We start from the raw sequence: 23,197 nt of genomic DNA on the forward strand, positions 1-23,197 counted from the left end.
AACAGGTAGATAGGCTTTGAATGCAAGTGTTCTCTTTTCAATAAATGAAGTGGAGCTCTCAATTAATAGGTTTCTAAGCTCGAGAGTCAAAAACAGCAAAAGGCAACCTCGTCCGATCGAGTTAGGGGTCGATCGGTTCACTAGCCGTTGGAGCATTTAATGCATGACAGGTTATCCTTGCCTTAATCAGACCTCGACAACCGGGAAGAAAAGGCTGAGAGAGAGAAGATTTTTGACCTCCTTCAATCGGACGACCACAACCGGTCTACCAGTTCCTCAACCGATTGGTCGGTTGGCCATAGCCTCGACTGGTTGAGCCTTTTTGGCCCCGAAAAACTTATTTTTTGATTCTTTTCATTTCTAACACTTAGGCAAGGTCTTTAGGAAAATTATTAAGCCAATTTTGAAACATTTTGCCTAAGGTAAATTAGTTAAAAACTCGGGTTTTAATGAAATCGACGTTTTAAATAATAAACCGAGTTTTCTAAGATGCATGAAACGTATGAAAATCCTAAGTGCACTCATGCATTCATCTTACATTAGTTTTCTATGATCACAAGTCTTCCAAGCGTCTCGATCTTGTATCCATTTGATCATTTAATGAATTTTCGAGTTTATACCAGAGATTCTTAAACATTAAACTAATTAGTCACTTAACCATGGTTTGTTATCATTAAAACCTGATTAGGAGAACTCTTGGGCTAACAATATATATTAGTGTTAGAAAATTATAGGATACTTTATAAAAAGAGGAAAGTTTCTTATAAGAATATATCATAAAAGGAAAATATCATAGGCTTAGAAATTGATTTAGAGAATTTGAAATATTTTCAATAGATTAGGTTGAAGCATTTTCTTTTTCTCTATTTATTGATTTAGTCTTGTCCGGGCTTGAAGATATGTCAAACATTGAGTTATTCTCTAACCCATCGATTTAGGAGGAAAAAGGGTATGAAGGTATGAAGATTAAGGAATAACTTGTGAAAGAGAAGCAGGGCTGAGGCTCAAGGAATAAAGGTACCCTTAGGAATAAAAGTACCCTTAGGAATAACTAGTGAAAAACTTCCACCGAGTTTATCTCATTTGGGATGTGAACGGTTTGACTACAAATAAAATGACCCAACCTCAAGACAGCTCCATCTCTCACACCAACAAATGTAAAAAACTGCATCATGAAGGGATTTTACAATGAATCATTAATTCTGGTTCTGAGGTCCAAAATATGGAGAAGTGTGACATTACCACACTGTTAATATACTCCTCTTAATCCCTATCGTATGGGCAATAATCTTTATAACAAGGAATGAAAAATCTTTTTCCTGTTACATGAATCTGGATTTCATTTTGTTGGGAAAAAAAATGTTTCTATGCATTATTTTCCCCCTCAAAAATGACATTGTACGTATTGATAATAGATATAAAAAACATATATTGAATGACTAATAGAGGATATCGCACTTAGCCGTTTAGTCGTGCAAGGACAAACACATCAATGCATCATGATTTCACTCTAAACATGCCATGGCGGTTTTTTCCCTCACAAATTGAAAACAAATTAATAGCTACTCCATGTGTAAAGTTCAACAAGGAGTTATGAAAAGATAACTACCAAACAAACGGATCCATCAAACCAGTGAAGTGCATTTGGATTGAGATTTATGGGGGGTTTAATGGAGGAGCTCTTGGCCTGGACATTGTTATGCTTGAGCAACTTAATAGTAATCCAAGACCTGAGAAGAATACAGTTACACCTAGGACAAGCCTTAGCTAAAAGTTTCAATGGATATCTGCATGTTTCCAAGAGCGATAAATATACAGGTGAATATGAAACAACAAAGAAGGTAACTGGGAGGAATGCAACTGAATATAGCACAATTTTTGTCCACCTTTCCTTATTATGTATCATAAGGACAATAGTTGCGGCAAATGCCACCATCATCATTGACACTGAGAGGATTAAGAATGTGAAACCCAACATACATCAGATTTTGAGGAAAAAAGTGCTTGAAGTCTTGTAATTGAAATGAGGAGGTGAGAATCGAGAGGAATGTAGCCACTGAGGTCAGAGCAAAGGTACGTAAGGGACAGGACATCGGTTAAGGTGAAAACTATGAAGAAAGGTTCATGGAGGAGTGGAAAACCAGAGTCTTGATTTGGTCCTCCTGATATGGTGTAGGCTGCTGGGTGGAAATGAGAACAACAACAATGATGCAGTTTTCAGAGGTGCGCTTTAGCAATTCTGTGGCGTTGTTATGAAGCTGATTTGATCATAGGTTGTAGCAAATAATTCTTCAGCAATAAGCTTCTTCTGGTTGAGGTGCTTGGTGAAATAGGTTGTAGAAATTTCTTTCACTCGCTGCACATACATTCACACTGTATATATAAGAGCGAGCACTTTTGTATTGGCAGTATATATAAGTATAAATTCAAATAAGCTATCTTTAAGGATTTTTATGATAATATCAATTCTTATTTGGATTGTTTTTTAAGGAGCTTTTTACTTCAAAAAAATTTAATATGGAAATTATGATGAAATTATTTCATATAAAAACTATTTTTTTATCTATGCATGAATTTATTGAATGTTTACTAATACAATCATCATACCCAAATTGTCCCTTGAAATTATGATTTTAGCTTCAGTTCAGCTTTTAGTTAAAAGGAAAGGCCGAAATCAAAACAAGGGATCACAGAGGGTAAGTTTTGGAGCCTATAGCTAGCTTGAACTTCCTCAACATTAAATGGAGATGCTTTTATACACGAAAGAGTGTGAGATAATGAATTAATAGGATATGAAAGTCTACCTCGAATAAAAGCAACTCCTTTTGCAATTGAAGTGCTGGGCTTTGAATCTTTTCAGCTGCATAACCTGGTTTCTTCTTTTCCCCGCATTGTCTGTCTTTGTTATCAACCTTCTGGCAAGCATTTCCTTTTTCACCACCAGCTCAAAAATATCTATTTGCGGGTGCTTGATCGCCACATGCAGTATGCTCCTGCCCCTGTTATAAACATGCTCAATTGCCTGAGGGTGCAAATTGTTGCCAATAATAATGGAGTTTCGCCTGTCCTCATCAGAGTTATGTAACTTTGTGGAGATGCAACTTCTTTCTCTTCATCTTCTGGGCCTATATCTTCACTGAAGGAAGGTTTATGAGTCTCAAGGGACCATATTAGGGAGTTTTCACCTTTCTCTTGACCCAGGGAAGGTGTTGAGATTAGTTCATAACGTCCTTCCTTTTCATTGGAGAATGGTTTGGTATAATGACCATATTTGTGGCTCTTAGGCTTACTCCGGTCCTTACGAGGATCAGTAACCTTCCAGGAAGTATCTTTCTGATTAAAAACCTGGAGAGGTTTGTGGCTGATTCTAGTCTGGTGTTCTCCTTCCTAACTGCTTCCAACAGGGGCAATCCCCAATATGATTGAACTTCTGTGTGATGTAACATTAGTAAAAGAAATACTAGTTGCACTGGAAACATACCAAAATCAGATATATATGAGATGGGTTTGCACACTTTGACTTGTGGCCCTTCATCATCTCTCTCCATGGTCTTATCTTTTTCTTTGAAGTTGGAGACACCTGTAAAGTGACAAATCAGACTGGGAAGAGAAAAGAAGATTCAATTTGCCTTTTTCATCCGTTAACAAAATTTTCTCTAAAAGATAAATATACTGTACAAGAGAAGAGGAGTCGGTGCAGGAATTCATGTTCACATCCGCTTTTAAATGCTGATGAATTGCATGCCAGAAGTTTGAACGGCAGCCATCTGATATATGAGTTTTATTGAATTTAAATTTAATTTTATTTTTTAGTTCATTTTTTTCTTTTCTTTTCATTGTATATTTTCTCTCTTTCGAGAAAACCGAATAGGTTGCAGAAGCAAGAGCTTATGCAAACTCGCAAAAGTGCTCAGCAAGGATAGAATACGAAGAATGGTGGCTTCATCTTTCCTCTGAAAAAACACTTTTCGGTCTTCTTCATTAAGGCATTCTTTATCAACTACATCAGCAAGAAACTTGAACATCATCTTTTTCCCATATTGAGCTGCCTGAAAGAGCGGCGTCTCACCATAATCGTTCTGCATTCTGAGCAACTGTGAAGCTTTCTTCAATGTTTCTCTAGCAGCAGGAAGGGTTCTGCTGGCTGTGGCTGCCTCGTGGAGTATAGTGTTTCCAGCATCATTCTGACGGGCGAGTTGGCTGAGATGGGTCTCCGGCAATTGTTCCAGTAAATTCAGTTCTAGATCAGATTGTTTGGAGTAAGTAGCTATGTGGAGGACTGTCTTTGTGTATAGTCATTACGTACATGGCCCTTCTGGAATATTTTTGCAAGGTTGGATCACCTCTTTCTCATCTCCATTCATCAGAGCTTTGTAGAGATCTCTGTGAAGCTCCTCTTTGGTACCTTCATCTGCCATGAAAGTGGAAACAGTAGAAGGGTTACTGGAAGATGGGTGTTTAGGTACAAGCTAGTGGAGAAAGTTAATGGGTGGATAAGATTCCTTTTCTCTTTAGTGGGGGATCCGACTTTTCATATTACTTGATATTCCACCTCTCTTGTGTTATTAGGTATGCATCTTAAGTTTACTAGAAATTATACTTCCAATTATTTGCTTTGTAAAGTTGAATCCCATGAAAAATTGATCAAGTTTATATTTGCTTTAGATGTCACTTAGTCTAGAAATCAAGAGAAAATCAGTTTTATTATTACATGCAAGTCTATTCAATTAAGAACAGATTTTCATCATACATACTTTCAAGAGTTAAATATTCCTTAAACTTCTGAACTTTTTGTATTTTACTTCCTCCCATTTAAAATCCATCAATTTATTTAAAAAAAATTGCTAAATTGTGTTTGAATGATTTATATTTTTACTAACATGAATGATTTAACATTTCCTTGTATTTATAGGTTAATTGACTATGCAAAGAGATAATAATACGTGATAAATCTTTCTTTATTTTGCAAATGTTTTTTTTTCTTGTAGTGAAACTTATCTTTCAGTTTTCTTCACAATTAGATATTAAAAAGATTCGTTCATATCCACATGTATGGCCATACTTTTATGGCCTTTTTCGCTTTAAAATATGGGGTGTTTGCCATGTGCACGTGCCTTCTTCTAGTTTTACCTTTCTTGGTATTCATGCTTTTTATTATTGAGGGCCGGCTTGTCTAAATGGTGCTTGCCTTTTCATTATTACTGATTCTTCTTAGCATGGTTAACAAAGTTAAATGGTAAATGGTGTCTGCCATTTCCAATATTCAAGATATATTTCTCTATTAATTTGTTATTGTGAATCAAATGGTTTGTTGTTAAAATTTGATGCTAGATCTAGGACATGAATGATGTCTGTCTTTCAAGCTTTAGAGCTGTCTCTACCCCATCTTAAAACTTCCGCCCTGGTGATCTATAAAAATAAGGAAAAAAAAGAAGAAAAAAACAAAGATCAGCAAGTCAAATTAATTTCAAAAAATGTTGGTATTTATTATTGGAGATTTTGTAAGCATCTTTCTTCCTATGTTTGTTGTATTATGATATATACTTGATTCTTCAGTTCAAGGTGTTCCCTTTAAACAAACCGCTACTTCAATGCCACCTTGGTCTTGCCAGTTCTATTTATGTCATAGAAACAATATTCAAGAAAAAGAAATAAACAACAAACAAATCAAAGCGTCTTTTAGTTTTTTAAGTTATTGTTTTATATTTGATTTTTCATTGGACTTCTGATGATAAATTAAATAAAAAAATTGAGATTAATTCTTTCTTATTTTTGTTTGCATATGTGGCGAATTTAAGGAGACCACGTGGCCAAGAGATGCCCTATCACTTCCACTCAAATGTATTCAAATTTAAAACTCTGTGCATATGTAGAAAGGCAATACAGATCATTAGTTCACTTTAAACAAGGTAATTAAATTCAATATATGCAGTTTTTTGTTCTTGTTACAGGCAAACTGAAGAATATTTGTGTAAAACATGGACAAGGAGTAATGAAAATACAAAGAAAATGAGACGATCATTTCTTCTTTCAAACCGGAGTACGGTTGGGATGAGATTTATGGGGTTTAATGGAGGAGCTGTCCCCTCGGATACTATTATCCTCGAACGACTTATTGTTTATCCAAGGTTGAAGAGGAAAACAATTACACCTAGGACAAGCCTTCAGTATGAGCTTGAGGGGGTATTTGCAGGCTTCCAAGAGGGATAGGTATAGAGGTGAATATGAGATAGCAAAGAGGGTAACTGGCAGGAATGCAACTGAGTATAGCACAATTTTTGTCCACCTTTCCTTATTACGTATCATGAGGACTATTGTTGCAGCAAATGCCACCATCATCATTGAGACTGAGAGGATTAAGAATGTGAAACCCAGCATGAGCTTTTGAGGAAGAGAGTTCTTGAAGTCTTGTAATCGAAATGAGGAGGTGAGGATTGAGAGGAATGTGACCACTGAGGTCAACGCAAAAGTAAGGGAAATGACGTCGGTCAAGGTGAAAATCACAAAGAAAGGTTGGGAGAGGAGGAGAGGTAAACCCGTGCTTTGATTTGGTCCTCCTGGTATGGTGTAGGCTGCAGCAAATGCTACGGTGGCGATGAGAACGGCAACAATGGTGCAGTTTTCAGAAGTGCGCTTCAGCCAATCTGTGGCACTGTTATGAAGATCGGAATAGGTTTTAGCAAATAGTTCCTCTGGAGTCTGCTTATTTTCGTTGAGGTGTTTGATGAAATAGGTTTTGGAGACTTCCTTCACTCGCTGCACACATAATTAATCTTATATATTTTAGGCTCCTAAACATATTTTTGTTTTATAAAACATCATAGAAGAGTTTTCAAAAGTTGAAAACTATTTTCAAGTATTATTTTTCAAAACTGTTTTTGAAAATACTTCTTAAATAGAGCCTAAGTTTTGGAGCCAATGTATTTTTGAAGCTTTCAAATTGATAATGCCATTAAGAAGTATGTGTGCAAAAGCAGGGATGAATAGGATAATGGAAGCGCACCTCAAACAAGAGCAACTCCTTTTGCAATTGGAGAGCAGGGCTTTGTATCTTCTCAGCTATGTAACCTGATCTTTTTTTCCCAACCATATGAAGTATGGAGTTCCCCCATTCGTCAGTCTTTCTTACTAGCCTCCTCGCTAGCATTTCATTATTCACCACCAGATTGAAGATCTCTATTTGGCGGTACTTGACGGCAACGTGCAAAATGTTCTTCCCTCTGTTATTAATATGCTCAATAGCCTGTGGGTGCACATCTAGTATTTGTTCAACAATCTCTCGAATGCCTGACATTGTGGCCAAAAACAAAGGAGTTTCCCCGGTCTTTATGATGGGAGTTGTGTAATCTTCCTCTTCTCCTCCTCCTTCTCTTTCAGTAAAAGATGATTTCTTACTTTCCTGGGACTGTCCTTGGGGGGTTTCTTTCTCTTCATTACCTACGGAGAGGGATTGCAATCCATCTCGTCCCAATCCTTTCTCGTTTAAGGAAGTTCTGGGACCATATCTGTGAGTTCTAGGCTTACTGCGGTCCTCTCGTGGATTAGTGAGCTTCCATGAAGTGTCATTTGGAATCAACAACTCAGCAAGTTTGGCAGCTGATTCGTATCTAGCCTTCTCTTTCCTAACTGCTTCCAATATGGGCGATCTCCAACATGATTTAGCTTTTCAAGAATGAAAGTAATTAAGTAACCAGTTTGGGAGTTGAAAAAGAAAAACACGCTTAGCTTTTCAACTGTCAACCTCTTTTGATTAATGTGGCATCCTTAAAATGATGGAATTCAATTAAAATTTGTAGATTGAAGGAAAGACTTAATGAGTTAAAGTTCAGAAGTAACATGCAAAACATCAGCCAAAGAAATAGACTTTCATATGACATACCTAAATCAAATATAAATGAAACTGGTTTGCAAACGTGTAACCCTTGATTATCTCCTCCTTCGGTCTTATCTCCTTTTCTTGAGACCACTGAAAATTAAATACTCTATTCACGATACATAGTTGTGATTACTTTAAAAAGGGAAAAGGGGAAAAAAAACTATCTATTCAGATTTTATTCGTCACTTTAAGCGAACAATTTATTGATTTGATTACGCTTAGCAGTGGTCTTTGCTCCTACATGGTGCTCATACAAAAAGATATTGAAACAACAGTTGAGAAAACAGAGAATAAGTAAAAGGGGAAAAGTACTATACAAGAGAAGATGAGCAGCTTCAGAAATCCTTGTTGACATCCGCTTTGAAATGCTGATGGATTGCAAGACAGAAGTTGAAGAGCGGTCATACCATCGTCATCCGGTAGATTAATTAAATATGGGTACCTCGTTGCAATTAACCCAGCCAAGTCTGGTTTGCATGGATTTTAGTAAGAAAATTTGAAGGGAAAAAGATAAATTAACTTGAGTTAAATTAGCAGGCCATATATACCTTGAAGTATGAAATTTTATATTAATTTTTATTTTAAGAGAGACAAAGATATATATAATTTTTCTATATTAAAAGAATTATTTGATTAACAAATATATAGACACTTTCAGGAACTCACCAAAATGCTCAGCAAGAATGGAAATATGAAGAATGGTGGTTCCATCTGTCCTCCGAAAAAAGGCATCAGTCCGATGTTCTTCAGTCATTCTTGCGCAGACCTTATCAACTTCTGTTGCCAGAAACTCAAAAACTCTAGTTTTCCCATAGCGTGCTGCTCTAAAGATAGGCGTCTCTCAGAGGAAATTGCTTAAACTCAGCAGTTCTGGTGCCTCGTTAAGCATTTCCCTAGCGGCATTAGTTGTGCTGTTGGAAGTGGCTGCTTCATGGAGTATAGTGTTTCCAGCGTCATTTTGAAGGGTGAGCTTGTTGAGATGAGTCTCCGGCAAATTTTCAAGTAATTTCAGTACTAGATCAGCTTGCTTGGAGTAAGTAGCCATGTGGAGGACTGTGTCCATGTGTATGGTCATTTTGTGCACTGGGCCTTCTGGGATACTTAAGCAAAGCTGGATCACCTCTTTCTCATCTCCTTTCATTAGAGCTTTGTAGAGTTCTCTGTTGAGCTTGTCGTCATAGGCATCCATGAGAGAGAGAGTTGAAGGTTTGATGAAAGGATGGGGCTAATGGACCTACTGGTAGTAATTAGGGTTATATGAAGGTGGATTGATAGAGCTCAATAATAGGTGGAGTACACTATATGAAATCATTCACACATGTTGTTTCTTTCTTCTTTTTCAACATTTTCCGGTTAGTGGAGAATATAACTTTTCATATAAAATGACTCATAACTTGCCTCCATTATTCTTCATCTCTAGTTTCAGTGCTTATTCAACAGGTGCTTTCATTAATTTGCCTTGGAAAGTATCTGACTGGCTTTAAGAAAACATGAGAGATATCAAAAAAATTTACTAAGTATATATATGAAGATACTTCTTTTTTCTGTGCCAAAGTTTTGCCTTCAAATTAAGTAATTTTGGGGCTATTGCAATTACATGTGTAACACGTTCTGGCAGTCCCTTTCTTGGTATATTCATATTTATGCTTTGAATTATCAGTTGATACTTTATCCTAGTAAACTAAGTAAAATGGTATCTGCCTTTTCCAAAAGCTGTATTAAACTTTTCGTCATTCATCAAGATGATTGACATCTTTTTTCAATATATGTTATTATCATGCTTCTGGAGATATGGGAAAAAGGGTTTTCTTGCTGCTTCCAAGCATCTTTCTAAGTGAAATGTGGAGACAGGTTATTGGAAATCAATTAAATTGATATCGCAATCTGTCAATCTCATCTTTCTAGCTGTCTCTTCCCCACCGTTGAACTTCAGTCTTGTCCACCAATCTCAATTATTGGAATGCTCTCCTTTACTTAGTCTCTTGCTTGTAAGGCATCTCTACAATAAATTCATTATGTGAATGCTTGCAACAATATCAAACCACCAAGAGTTTGGTAGTATATCAACTAAATAGAATTCATAAAACAATAAGCATTGAGTTTTACCTTTTCCAATCAAGATTGAAAACCAGAACAGTCACTTCTTTTGTGACCTTTCTTATAGTAAAAATAACATTGTATCCTATTTTCATCATTTTGCCCATTGTGAGATGCATTATTACTTGCTTCTTTTTCTTACCCATGCCTTTCTCCAAGAATTTTTTTTACTTGCATGGATTTACAATATTGAGATGAGCCCTATTGGGATTTTCCACTTTAAGCCTTTTTCTTCTTCTTGAACACATGACAATTAATTCAATCATTTTCCACTTATCCTTCTATGTATTATAATTAATTTTGAAATGGCCAAATTGTGAAGGAATGAGAGTCATTATGAAGTGAAGGATAAAAACTTCAGAAATTATCATGTCTATTCACTTCAAATTGAGAAGCCATATCACTCATCTTTATGATGTGCTCATATACACCACTATGATCATTATATTTCATTGTTATCATTTTGATTATAAAAGTACTCGCTAAGGACTTGAAAATTCTTAAGAGTTGTTCCTCAAGTAATTTAATATAGTTTATTGTATTATATGAATAGGTGATTGCTTCATAAATGACAAGAGTGATTGAACTTTTCATCATTATTAGATTCATGTGATTAGAGTGCTCCCACTTTTCATAAAAAAACCTTTTGTTCCTTAGTGCTTTCAAAAGTATACTTTGTTGGTGTAAGTTCTCTTAAGACATAGTCTAAATTGTTATAGCCAAGAACAATTCCAATTTGTTCCTTTCTTTTTTCAAAGTTTGCCCCACTTAATTGTTCAATTCCAGACTATCTAATAGCATTAGGATTCATTGTTGCAAAAAAAAAAAGAAAACTAATTCATACAAAATTATTTTTATGTCATGATAATATTTAACACTACACTTTACAATAATCTAACTACTACAAAATTAATTAAATATCACATTAATCATAAGTGTAAGAGATCATATCATAATTTTTTCATTGGATCAAACTATAATCACATAACACAAAAAGTATATTATTATAATCTTTCCCTTGGGTTGAATTATAATAATTTATAAATTATATAAATATGATCTAACCATTAAAGTAAAAGAATTGAAACATAAGGAAGTTTAACACCAATGGATTAAAACTTTATCCGCCTTTTATTATTGAGCTTTTATCATATAATCAAATATAGTGATGATCCTCCGTTGGGTTGATCAATACTTATTTCATAAGTTAAACAACATATAACATAATCAATCACAAACAAACAAGTAAATCAACATACATGCCAGATAAAACCATCTCTTGGAATTTCCATAGTCACATATTTAAATTACTAATCATAAATTTTTTCATAAAATCATGCAATAGATATGATTAAAATTATAAAACATTATGTATATTGATACATCATTCATATACATCATGATATATATATACTTTAAAGCAATGATCGCATTCTTACCTTGATCCATGATACCGATAACGAAGTTAAAATTATATTTAAGTTATTAATTTAAAACTTATTATCTAATTCCTCCTTTAAATATTAAGGTTGCTTATTAAAATCAACTTAATCTAATTTTTTGAACTATTAAATAAACATTCATATTAAGTAATCATGTTATAAAAGAGAAACAAAGGAAAGCATAGACATGACCACTTAAGGTAAAGGATGTTTACGATTTAGAAAAAGTCATTATTTTAATTAACTTATTACATTAAATCATTTTTAACTTTAAGTTATAATATTAATTTATTTTAATAAACATACTTAATATACTTAACCAATACCATTAAATCACTAAACCATATTAAATCATTGAATTGATTTATCAAACACTCTTTTGGTACTGAAAATAATGAAAATTTGAAGTTCATTTGTTATGTTTTTCTCACCTTTCTTTCTATGGCATTTAACCCTATCATTTTTGGATCAATGCTTCTTAATCCTTTGTTTAATTTTTTTTCCCTTAAATGAATTAGCAATACCACTCAACAAGAGTGATGGAATAGACATGACACCGGTAAATGAATTAGCAATACTACTCATAGAATTATTTGTTTGTTTACTTTTCAATCTTCTTACTCGGAACATGTATTATTAATGTTTTGTCTTCGCCAACAAAGCTAAATGATGTTCGGCCTTTTTTCCAAAAAGAGGCGCTGAACTTTTGTCATCTTTTCCCTTTGTTATTATCATTCTGATGGTGGTTTTGACCCTTTTGCTCGTCTGAAATTTCTACATTTTTCCTCTTAAGTTGAAGAAAACAGTGATGCTTAATTAGTTCCATTGTTTTGCCTCCTTGGTGTTGGGTTTTTTCTGCATTTATTGAAACCTTCCATTTCATTTTTTTCATTTGTTAACTTATTACATAACATTTGTACAATCAGTTCTAAGCAAATAAATGAGAAAGAAGCAGTCAAATCATTCATACATACATACATAGGTCCTCATCGGCCTTTCAAACTGAAGAATCAGTGGTTTGAAATGTAGAAGGGCATTTGGAACTGAATGTTTGAGATTGAGGGCGGTTGGGCTTGGATTCTCCGCGGTTGAAAAACTTGGTTGTCCATGATGGTGGAGAAACACAAGTACACCTGGGGCAAAGCTCAAGTGCAAGATTGAGCAGACCAGTGCAAGCTTTCAGGAGTCTATAATATAGCGGGGAATATGAGAGCGCAAAAATAATAACTGGGAGGAATGCAACCGAGTATAGGACAATTTTGGTCCACCTTTCCTTATTCTGTATCATAAGGATGACTGTTGCACCAAATGCCACCATCATCATCGACACGGAAAGGATCAAAAACGTAAAACCGAGCATCAGCTTTCGAAGAAGAGACTTCTTGAAGTCTTGTAACTGAAATGGAGATGTGAGGATTGAGAGAAATGTGATGACAGATGTCAAGGCGTAAGTGAGGGAGATTACATCCGCCAGGGTGAAAACCACGAAGAATGGTTGAGAAAGGAGGAGTGGGATTCCAGTGCTTTGATTTGGTCCTCCTGGTATAGTGTAGGCTGCAGCAAAGGCAACGGTAGCAATAAGAACAGCCACAATGGTGCAGTTTTCAGCGGTGCGCTTCAGCCATTCTTTGGCTTCCTCATGAAGTTCACAGTAGTTGGAAGCAAATAATTCATCTGCAGTCTGGTTGTTATGATTGAAGACCTTGAGGAAATGGGATTTAGAGTATTCCCTCACACGCTGCATATAGAAGAAAAACCACATGAACCAGTAGTACTATCATTTTTGGGCCATTATCATCATATTAACTCAAGCTACTGGATCATGGACCCTAACAAGATTATGAATGGGGTAGTGGAAGTGCACCTCAAACAAGAGCAACTCCTCTTGCAATTGGATTGCAGGGGATCGTGATTTTCTCGAGACATAGCGTTTTCCTTTCTTTCCTACCATATGCAGAATGGAGTTCCCTTTAGCTTCTGTTGCCCGTAGTAGCCTCCTTGCTGGCATTTCCATCTTGACCACCCTATCAAAAATCTCTATCTGGCGGTAATTGATCGCTACATGAAGTATGTTCCTTCCTTGGTCATTATAATGCTCAATTGCCTGAGGGTACTTCTTGAGTATTTCAATCGACAATCTCTGGAATGCCTGACATTGTTGCCAAAAACAATGGAGTTTCCTTGTTCCTGATATTGTTGAATCTAGTTCTATTGACTTTTGGAGAGGTTTTTCCTTTCTTATCATCTGGGTGTTGCAGGGCAATAAAGGGATCCACTTTTGCCTTTTCTTTTGATGATACCGATGAGTCTCCTCCTTTCTCTTGCACAGAAATGGACCCTCGATCCACTGCTTGAGGATTCGTAGCCTCCCAGGAAGTATCACTTTCTAGTAACTTACTGGCAAGTTCGCGAGCTGCATCATATCTATGCTTTTCTTCCAAAAGTGCTTCCCAAATGGGCCATCTAAAGCGTGATTTAGCTTTTCAATAAAATAAAAGTCAGTAGTTCCCTTATATTTAGCATGAAAACTTCTCAAGAACGAAGAACAATAAATTCTAATGCTTCGTATGAATGACAGCGCAAAAGACCCTCTATTGATAATACTAGAAAAAATTGTGTAAGCCAAATTCCAGGTTCATTTTTACACAGAAACTTAAGAAAAAAAAACCTAAATTCATATAATTTGTTGAAGTTAAATAATATGTTTGATAACAATTCTTAAAATAGTTTTTTTTTTTTTGAAAAAGATATTTGGTAGACTTTTGATACAAAATTGTTTTTTCAGAGTTTATTCTCATAACAAGTTATTCTTTATAATAAATTTTAGGTGTTTTTAATTATTTTTTTATACTTTAAACAACCATGGAAAGATGGAGAATACTTTGAAAATATTTGCATTGTAGGTGGGTGTATAATAACTTTATATTGAGAATAAGTAAAGAAAATTGTTTTCATATATATTTGAGTTGATAAATAAAATGATTTTCAAAAATTGTTTTTTTATAATTAAGAACCATTTAAATTAAGAAAATGACGTTTTTAAAAATAACTGACAACTATTCCCATTTTTATTTTTATTTTTTTATAATTGTCTTAAAAAATGTTATGAAACTCTCAAATATTCCTTTTAAAAAAAATAATAATAAATAAAAAATTAGAATTTTTATGGGACAAAAAAAAAAAAGAAGAAAAAAGCGCATTCAAATGTGCCGTAAATCTGCCCTAGTGGAGGGCTAATTGAACAAATGGTAATTTTCTTTGCATATCAGCATTTAAGACATTAGACAAAGAACATAAACAGTAGAGTACCAGAGTCCCAAGAACCTACCATCAGATTTAAGATCTTGACACTGACCTCCCCTGGCCATGTTTGAAATACCTGAAAAAAACTTGGTTGGTATGAATTCCACGATGTATGACAAACTGAGAGACTAATTTGGAAAACCTTTTCTTAGCTCTGTCAAAAGGAAGAGAAAAGAAAAGGCATTAATATTCAATTTGCTATTACCAAAAGGAACGTAAGCCAAAGCTATACCAAGGCAAGGACCACAAGCCCTCTTCTGATTTTTTAACAACTTTTCAAAGTATTTGGGCACATTCTGAAAGCCTTATGAAAATTATAACAGTGCCAAAAGAACTTAATTAATCCAGTTAGTGGAGAAGAGAACAAGGATACTATACAAGAGTAGATGAATCGCCTCAGATGTCCGTGTTCGCATCCACTGAGAAATGCCGATGGGCAGCATGCTAGATGTTGAAGAGCCGTCATTTGGTTAGAGTCCCAGGCGCTAATTAAATCTCCATATCTTTCCGCAATCAACAGCGCCATGTCTGTTCACATAGTTTTTTTTACAGAAATTAAAGAAACAACTATATTAGCACTAGATTTGAGGTACAAAAGTGGAAACCAACTCAAAATTCAATCTAAATTAATTAAGATTTTCACTAATTAAAATACTTATGAGGTAATCCATCTTCTTTCTAGTGGTTTACTGAGAACTCACCAAAATTCTCGGTAAATACGGAAATATGGAGAATAGTTGTTCCATCATTCCTCCGCAAACAGGCTTTACAATCTTCTTCAGTTTCAAAATCCATTCGGTCAAGCTTCTCAGCTAGTAGCTTGAACATTTCATCTTTCCCGTACCGGACCGCCCGAAAGAGAGGTGTCTCTCCAAGGATGTTACGAGCAGTAAGCAACTCCGGAGCTCTGTTCAATATTTCAGTGGCAACGTCAGTCATGGCGTTGTAAGTGGCTACCTCGTGGAGGATAGTGTTGTCCACATCGTTTTTAGTGTTGGCGAGTCGCTGGTTAAGACTGGGGGGCAACAGTTGCAGTAACTCGAGCGCGAGATCACGCTGCTTGGAGTAACAGGCCATATGGAGAACGGTGTCTTTATGTATGGTGATTTTGTACAATGGACCTTCGTCATCTGGAAGGCTTTTGAAGCAACCCAGCACATCCTTGGGTTTCTTCTTCATCAGAGCACGGTACAAAGCTCCGTTGAGTTGGTGGATGCGTTTCGCATCATCCATGTCCGCCATGGGAGGTTCTTCAGAGAGGGAGACCAGAATGGGGGTGTGGCTCGGATGCAATTGTATATACAATAATAATAATAATAATAATAATAATAATAATAATAATAATGTCTTATAGTTCCATAATTAAAGGAAAGGAGTAAAAAAAGATAGTTATTTCAATAATGTTTTTTGGATCTTCACAAGTAAAATGACATTGCTGTTAATACTTAATAGTAAAAAGAATAGCTTGCGTATGAGTAATAAATGTTAATTTCTAGTTTTAAAAAATATTGTAAAAAGTTCATTTTGGAAATTAAAACACATACCTTAGAAATAATTATATATTCATTTTTAGTATGAATGTTTAAATTAATTTTATAATTTAGAAAAGTTTTAAGTTAATTTCATCAAATATTAATTCTTACTAATATTTAATTCCATAAAATATTAAATAAAGAAAAAATATTAATAAAAATAATTTTCTTATGTTTGATTTTATTACAAGAGCAAAAATATAATTAAAATTAATTAAAAAATTATAGATTTTTAAATTATTTAATATTTATAATGAAGATGACAAATAAGTTAAATATGATTGAAATGGTATATAAAAATAATTTATTACCTTAAATCTATTTAAAATTTTAATTTCGAAATAAGTAATAATTCATTTCCCACAAAATTCTTTTTATTTATTTATTTTATTTTTTGCCTTTATTTTCTTTCTCTCGTATTTTTATTTAATTTTTATTGGAAATTAGATATAGTTTTAAAGCAAAAATTATGTAATAAGTTTTAATTTAATTTTATAATAATTAAATAAAAATTAATTTAAGTTATTAAATAATAAATCTCTAAGTTTTACAAAATATCTTATTAATTTAATAATATAATAATATTACTGCCTGTAATCAAGCTATTGGCTTATAAATGGGAAGTTGACTGCTTCAAATTCATAGACTGTGGATACTATTAAACTTTAATTTACATAAAAACTTAAATTATTAGATAATATTGAACAGATTATGTTGTCGCCTCGCGTATCCGGTGATCCACGTTGCTGCTAGATGGATGGACACGTGATTCTCAACACACAAGGGGTTCTTGATTCAGCGGTTGTACCTGCAAAAGGCATCCGGACAGGGTGTCCGGACGCACCGTCCGATGGTTTTGTTAGTCATGGTAAGAGAGAGAGACATAAATCAGTTGGCATTTTACTAGGTCTCAAGAGGTTACCAGGGGGATCCCTTTCTTCTTCTTGTGAAGGCATATATATACAGCTTCAGGGGTGCTGCTCCTTTCATTAATGGTGAGGAGATATTTTATGTTGTAATGATGATAATAGGTATCAGTAGGAGCACTATCATCCTACGAATGGCTGTCAGAGACCATGGTAGGTGATGCGGTTGTCAGAGATTGTGGGAAGTGATTATGTAGAATGATCGTGGGAAGTGACTTACTGTCACTTCCTCTTGTCTTCTCATTCTGCAGGTGATGGGATATGGGTCATGGCTGCTTGTTGTGATTGCGTGTAAGACTCGCTTTACTTTAATTGACCATCCAGACGATTTATATCCGGATGGCTCATGCTGATTATCCGGATGTGTTGTGGAGACTATCCGGATGTCTACGCTCTGCCAGCGTCGTTTGCTCTTCCTTGAGGCGGTCCGGATAGGATAACTGCATCATGCATATCTTTAGGGGAATCCGGATGATGATGGTCCGGCTGATAATACATGCCACGCGTCACCATGAGCTACGTGCCATGTGTTTCCCAAGGGGAAGGGTCCCTACAGATTATACATGTAAAATTGATTTTGACTAAAATCTTTTAAACACCTTAGTCTTATGGTTATTGTTATGCATGTGGTAAATGGAACTGGAAAATGGAAAGATTTACCATTCATCACACCGTATGGAAAACTATTAGGTGTGAATGTGGAGAAACATAGGCATGAATATCACACAATATGGAAAAACATTAGGTGTAAATATGGAAAATTGTAGGCATGAATATGAAGAGATGTTGCATGTTACGCACATGATGTGATGTCATGGCAGTGACATCATGGCCATGTTGCCATGTGGGGCCATGTGAAATGAATTGTTTAATAGGTGCATGGTCTACGTTTCTTCAAGGAGACAAATCTGGATGTTGAAATGATAGGTTTGGTCTTGTTGGTGTGAATGATGAAAATATAGGTAATAATGCATATATTGTACTTCGGTCTTATGGATATATTGGATATATTACAGATATTTAAAAAAAAAAAATTAATAAGTTTAAAATTGATCAAAATTTATAAAAATATAATTAGAAGTATAATGATATTTTTAAGTTATTTTATTAAATAATTTCATATATTTATAATATGATTTATCATATTTTATAATAATAAAAATATGAATTTTATAAGTGTATATTTATTATTAAATTACACCTAATATTATGATATTTGATTATAATATGTCTAATTTTAAAATATATATTACTATTAAAATTATAATCAATTTAATTCAATTATATTAAACAATATAAAATAAATTATAATGTATGTATAATTTTTTTATATTTAATTAATTATTAATGATATTAAAAACACTATGAAGAAAACTATATAATTTTTATAATTTTGGTAATCAATTAAAATAAAAATTTGTATTTAATTATAAAATAATTATAATTAATTTACTCTTTAAAATATTCTTTTAATATTTTTTTAATATAATGAGTTTAACTATATACATGTTTAATGCATAGTATATAGCAAGGGCAAGTTTGCCCATACGGTGAGAGGTTTTAACCTCAAACCTTTTGGTTCAAATCCCCGCTAAGGCAAAGTAATGACCTTTTCCTAGCACTATAGCATGTTTGGTTGTTTGGAAACATTACTGTAGCTCACTGTAGCGTGTTTGGTTGTTTGGAAACATGTATCGAACCCAATCTCACTTATGTAAATATATATCTTGAGAAAATTTTTAGTTAATTTAATATTTTAATTTTAGTATCTTTAATATACGCTAGTTAAAAAAACATGTGCCATGCACCTGAGGTAACACTTATTATAAGACAAAATGTAATTTTTTAATATTTTATAAATATAAAATAAACAAATATGAAACAATTATAAATATACTGACTTAATAAAAGGGGATATTTAAAATATATATTTGAAAACAAAAAGAAATCTATTCTTGTGAAAGAAAATATAAATATGACAATGTACCATATATGTTTAAGAAAGGAGTACAATTTAAACATATATCTATAAATAAAAAAAATTACATGATTTGAATTGTACATTTATTAACCTTTCTATCATTCCCATAACTCTAAAAGTTGAGGTTGGCTGTTATCACTTTCACATTTATAAACATTGCAGATTGGTTACAATTAATAATAATTTAAAACCATTTTCTATTTATATTTCCAAAACTAATATTTTCAAATAATTTTAAAAATCATGCCTACTGTTTTTTTTTTCTAATTTAAAATAAATTTTCAAACAATAATAAAAATATAAAAAATTTATTGATTCTCATGTATTTAAAAAAAAAAAAATTTAAGACAAAATTAAAATGCTAAATTTTAACAAATTTAACAAATCAATGACATTGGTGTCTTTGGTACAAGTACTAAAGAATGTTGGAAAATCACAAAAAAGATGGAATCACCAAAAGAAAAAAAGAATACTGGAAAAATCATTGATTTTTTATTTTTTTATCTTTAATAAATAATTATCAAATATATTTTATTTTTAAAAAATAAGATTAAAACTATTAAATATATTTATTTAATTATAGAAAAATTATATACATACGTACATACATACATACATACATATATATATATATATATAAAAATAGAAAACGTAAAAGGTATATTTGAACTAGATTTTAATCTTTATCACTTTTGTTTTTAGCTTTGGCATGCACAATAATCATGTGGACACAAAGGGATCTTATGGAGAAAATAAACCCATCCATTTGGTACATTATGGGATTGGCCTTCAAGGTAGCGCAGGTGGTTGGAAGTTAGAAAATATGAATGATAACAAAGCAGACTTAACCATCCAAGTCTTCCCTCTTTGTTTGGATGAGTGACCAATGCACTTGCACTTGCACTTGTCGACATCCATGGAGCTGTCATGTTTAGGCGATCACATGATGATTATGTATTCATGATAACATAACCATTGTCATGTATTCATGATGTTTAGGTGACTAGAAAATGAACTCATCCATTTGGTGCATTACAGGATGGGCCTTCAAAGTAGCTCAAGTTGTATACCATGAAAAATGTGAAATAAAATATAATTAAAATTTTTATATATATTTAAATTATTTTATATTTATATAGGAGATTAAAAAAAAAAAGAAGTTAAATGAGGTTGAAATGACCTATAAAAATAATTTATTAATTGTAATTCTATTTATTATTTTTTTTCACTTTTTTTTAATTTTATTTTTCATCTCTATTTTTTTCCTTACATTTTTTCTTAAATTTTTTACATCTAAATATAATTTTAAAGTAAAAATTAAGTAGTAAGTTTTTAATTAAAAATAATTTAACTAAAAATTAACTTAATTGTGGGTTCAAATTCATTGGCTTGGATACAATATTAAGCTTCAATTTACATAAAAATTTAAATTGCTAGATAATGCTGAACAAATTGTAGTTGTGAAATTAATTTTCTCTATAGTCTTTTAACTCCTTAATCTTATGGCTACCTATTATGCATGAGCTAAAGGGAATTGGAAAATGGAAAGATATGTACAAGTTGTAAGTCTCGTCACTATTATATGAAAAATTGTTAGGTATGAATATGGAGAAGAGTGGAATGTTAGGCACATGATGTGATGTCATGATGCTTACAATGTGGGATTGTTTACTAGGTGTATGGTTCAGGTTCTCTCAATTAGAGAAATTTAATATTGAAATTATAGGTCTGGCTTTCTTGTTATCAATGAGATTTGGCGGGTGTAAAAGGGGGGAATTTAGTGGAAATCGAAACTCCTTGCAAGAAGACAATATATAGGTAGTCAAACATATTCATATTTTCATTTCTATAAAATTCCCATAGTGAATCATGATGGACCTTATCATGCCCCTTACTTATCATGCTCCCTTGATGACTATCAATTTTGGTAACTTTTCTTAACTAGATTGTAGTCGTTCAATGCAAATAGAAAGCAACCTTTTTAAAAATGATTTGAAGATTGTTAGCAAGCATTTAAGTGACCTTGTCCAAAACACAATTTGGTTGTCCAGAAATGCGGATCAAACCTTATGTCACTTATATAAATATATCTTAATATTTAGATTTTTTAAATTTATTTTATATTTTATCATAGTAACTTTGATTTTATATATACTAGTTAAAAAAAGCACATGCCATGCATCTAAGATAATACTAAATTATAAGATAAAATGTCATTTTTTTTAATATTATATATATATAAGTTGAAGTAACTTATGAAAATAGTACATTTGAAACATATATCTACAAACAACAAAAGTTTAGTGTTTGTAAATCTTTAGCCTAGTTTATGGATGCAAATTGTCATTTTTAATGGATATTGTCCAAGCCATCTTCATTATAAATTTCTTTAATAACAAATTTGCTTGATGTCCAATTTGTATCGTGCATTTAACTAACCTTTGAAAAAAAGGTATAGGACTTGTTATAATTGTTAAAGTTGAGGTTGATTATAATCACTTTCACATTTGTAAACATGGAAGATAACGAGAGGTTATAAAAATAAAATAACTTTAAATACTTTTCTATTTCTATTTCTAAAATTAAAATTTGGAAATAATTTCTCATCACGTCTAGTGATTTGTTCTACTTTTTGTTTTTAAAGTTTAATGATAAAAAAAAATCATATAATAATGAATATATAATAAATTTATTGATTTTAATATTTTTTTTAAACAAAATTTTAAAATAAAAATTGTTAATTAATGATATTAGTATCTTTCACACAAATACTAAAGAATGCTGGAAAATTGAAAAAATTGGAATCACCAAAATAATAATAAAAAAATAGTGGGAAAAACATTGAATTTTTTACTTGTAATATTATGTAATTATCAAATATATTTTTTCTTTTAAAAAGTACAATCAAAACTATTAAATATATTTATCTAATAATTTAAAAATAATATATATTTTCTATGTATAAAAATAGAAAACATAAAAAATATATTTAAACGTGATTTTAATCTTCATCGGTTTTGTTTTTACCTTTGGATACCACAACCATGTGGACATGAAGGGATCTTTGTGAGAAAATGAGTCCATTCGTTTGTGTTCAGAAGTTAAAGAGAGAGGTATTCACTCACCAAGGTTAAAGATTTCTTCACAATAATAATCACCACTCAACAATAATAACAACCTAACAAAAATCGAGGATGATAATCTAAGAACATTCAACCAAAAAAGGAACACCAAATATGAAGTAAAAAAAAAAAACCCCTCTAAATTAAGGTTAAAAATCACGAAGAAAATTTCTTCTACTTCAATAAAATGAGGACACAATAATTAATTTTTCATAGGTTTCTCCACCTTGAAAACTTATATAAATATCTCAATGTTTGAGGTAGGAATCCATCACCCCAAAAATCAATGAACATAAGGAAATCATGGAGAAAACATACCACAAGAACTTTCCCAAAAGATTGATGAAATAACTTGTGATTTCACCTTTGAATTCTAGAATAGTATCCAAAAAACAACCCTAATTTTCTTTCCTTTTCTCAATCACCTCTTCTTTCATAATACCAAAGACATATATATATTTGGGCTTAGGAAATACCCAAATATAAAATAACCTACTACATAATACATATGGGCTTAGGAAACTTTTATGGGCTAAAAAAACTTAGCCCAACAATTTGATGAATTATGACATGGGACTTCAAAATAGCTCATGTGGTTGGAAGTTAGAAAAATACTTTGAATGATAACAAAGCTAGTTGCACCATCCAAGTCTTTCCCCTTTGTTTGACGGACCAATGCAATAATACTTATTGATATGTAGTTGTCATGTTTAGGCGACCACATGATAGCTTGTTATGCATTTATAATACACCTAGTCATTATTTACAATTAATTGTACATATCATATGGTGTAAGAAATATAAAAATTATATTTGAAAGACATCTTGACTTTTTAAAGGATGGGAATAAACCAAGAAATCATTTTAAGAAAATAAGTGGATCCATTTCATGCATTATTTGGGGATAGAGATTAGTGG

At 32.6% G+C, this 23,197-nt stretch overlaps 3 protein-coding genes across 3 annotated transcripts; all 3 read right to left on the reverse strand.

The window, feature by feature from the left end:
* Positions 1 to 5,844: 5,844 nt before the first annotated feature.
* LOC100855268 (ankyrin repeat-containing protein ITN1) lies at positions 5,845 to 8,689 on the reverse strand. The gene is made up of 4 exons (XM_059740278.1): positions 8,543 to 8,689; positions 8,194 to 8,343; positions 7,004 to 7,966; positions 5,845 to 6,756 (listed from the first exon to the last, which is right to left on the reverse strand). Exons 3-4 carry the CDS (start codon positions 7,292 to 7,294, stop codon positions 6,031 to 6,033), a joined length of 1,017 nt encoding a protein of 338 aa, XP_059596261.1. The 5' UTR covers positions 7,295 to 7,966; positions 8,194 to 8,343; positions 8,543 to 8,689; the 3' UTR covers positions 5,845 to 6,030.
* Positions 8,690 to 13,224: 4,535 nt separating this feature from the next.
* On the reverse strand, positions 13,225 to 14,785 carry LOC109121420 (uncharacterized). Its single transcript, XM_019218247.2, has 2 exons — positions 14,744 to 14,785; positions 13,225 to 13,894 (listed from the first exon to the last, which is right to left on the reverse strand). Exons 1-2 carry the CDS (start codon positions 14,781 to 14,783, stop codon positions 13,542 to 13,544), a joined length of 393 nt encoding a protein of 130 aa, XP_019073792.2. The 5' UTR covers positions 14,784 to 14,785; the 3' UTR covers positions 13,225 to 13,541.
* Positions 14,786 to 14,854: 69 nt separating this feature from the next.
* On the reverse strand, positions 14,855 to 15,981 carry LOC132252516 (uncharacterized). Its single transcript, XM_019218246.2, has 2 exons — positions 15,420 to 15,981; positions 14,855 to 15,246 (listed from the first exon to the last, which is right to left on the reverse strand). The coding sequence occupies exons 1-2, from the start codon at positions 15,958 to 15,960 to the stop codon at positions 14,984 to 14,986; spliced, it is 804 nt and encodes a 267-aa protein (XP_019073791.2). The 5' UTR covers positions 15,961 to 15,981; the 3' UTR covers positions 14,855 to 14,983.
* Positions 15,982 to 23,197: the final 7,216 nt, after the last annotated feature.

This window comes from Vitis vinifera, chromosome 10 (genome assembly GCF_030704535.1).
Source record: "Vitis vinifera cultivar Pinot Noir 40024 chromosome 10, ASM3070453v1".
Taxonomy (NCBI): domain Eukaryota; kingdom Viridiplantae; phylum Streptophyta; class Magnoliopsida; order Vitales; family Vitaceae; genus Vitis; species Vitis vinifera.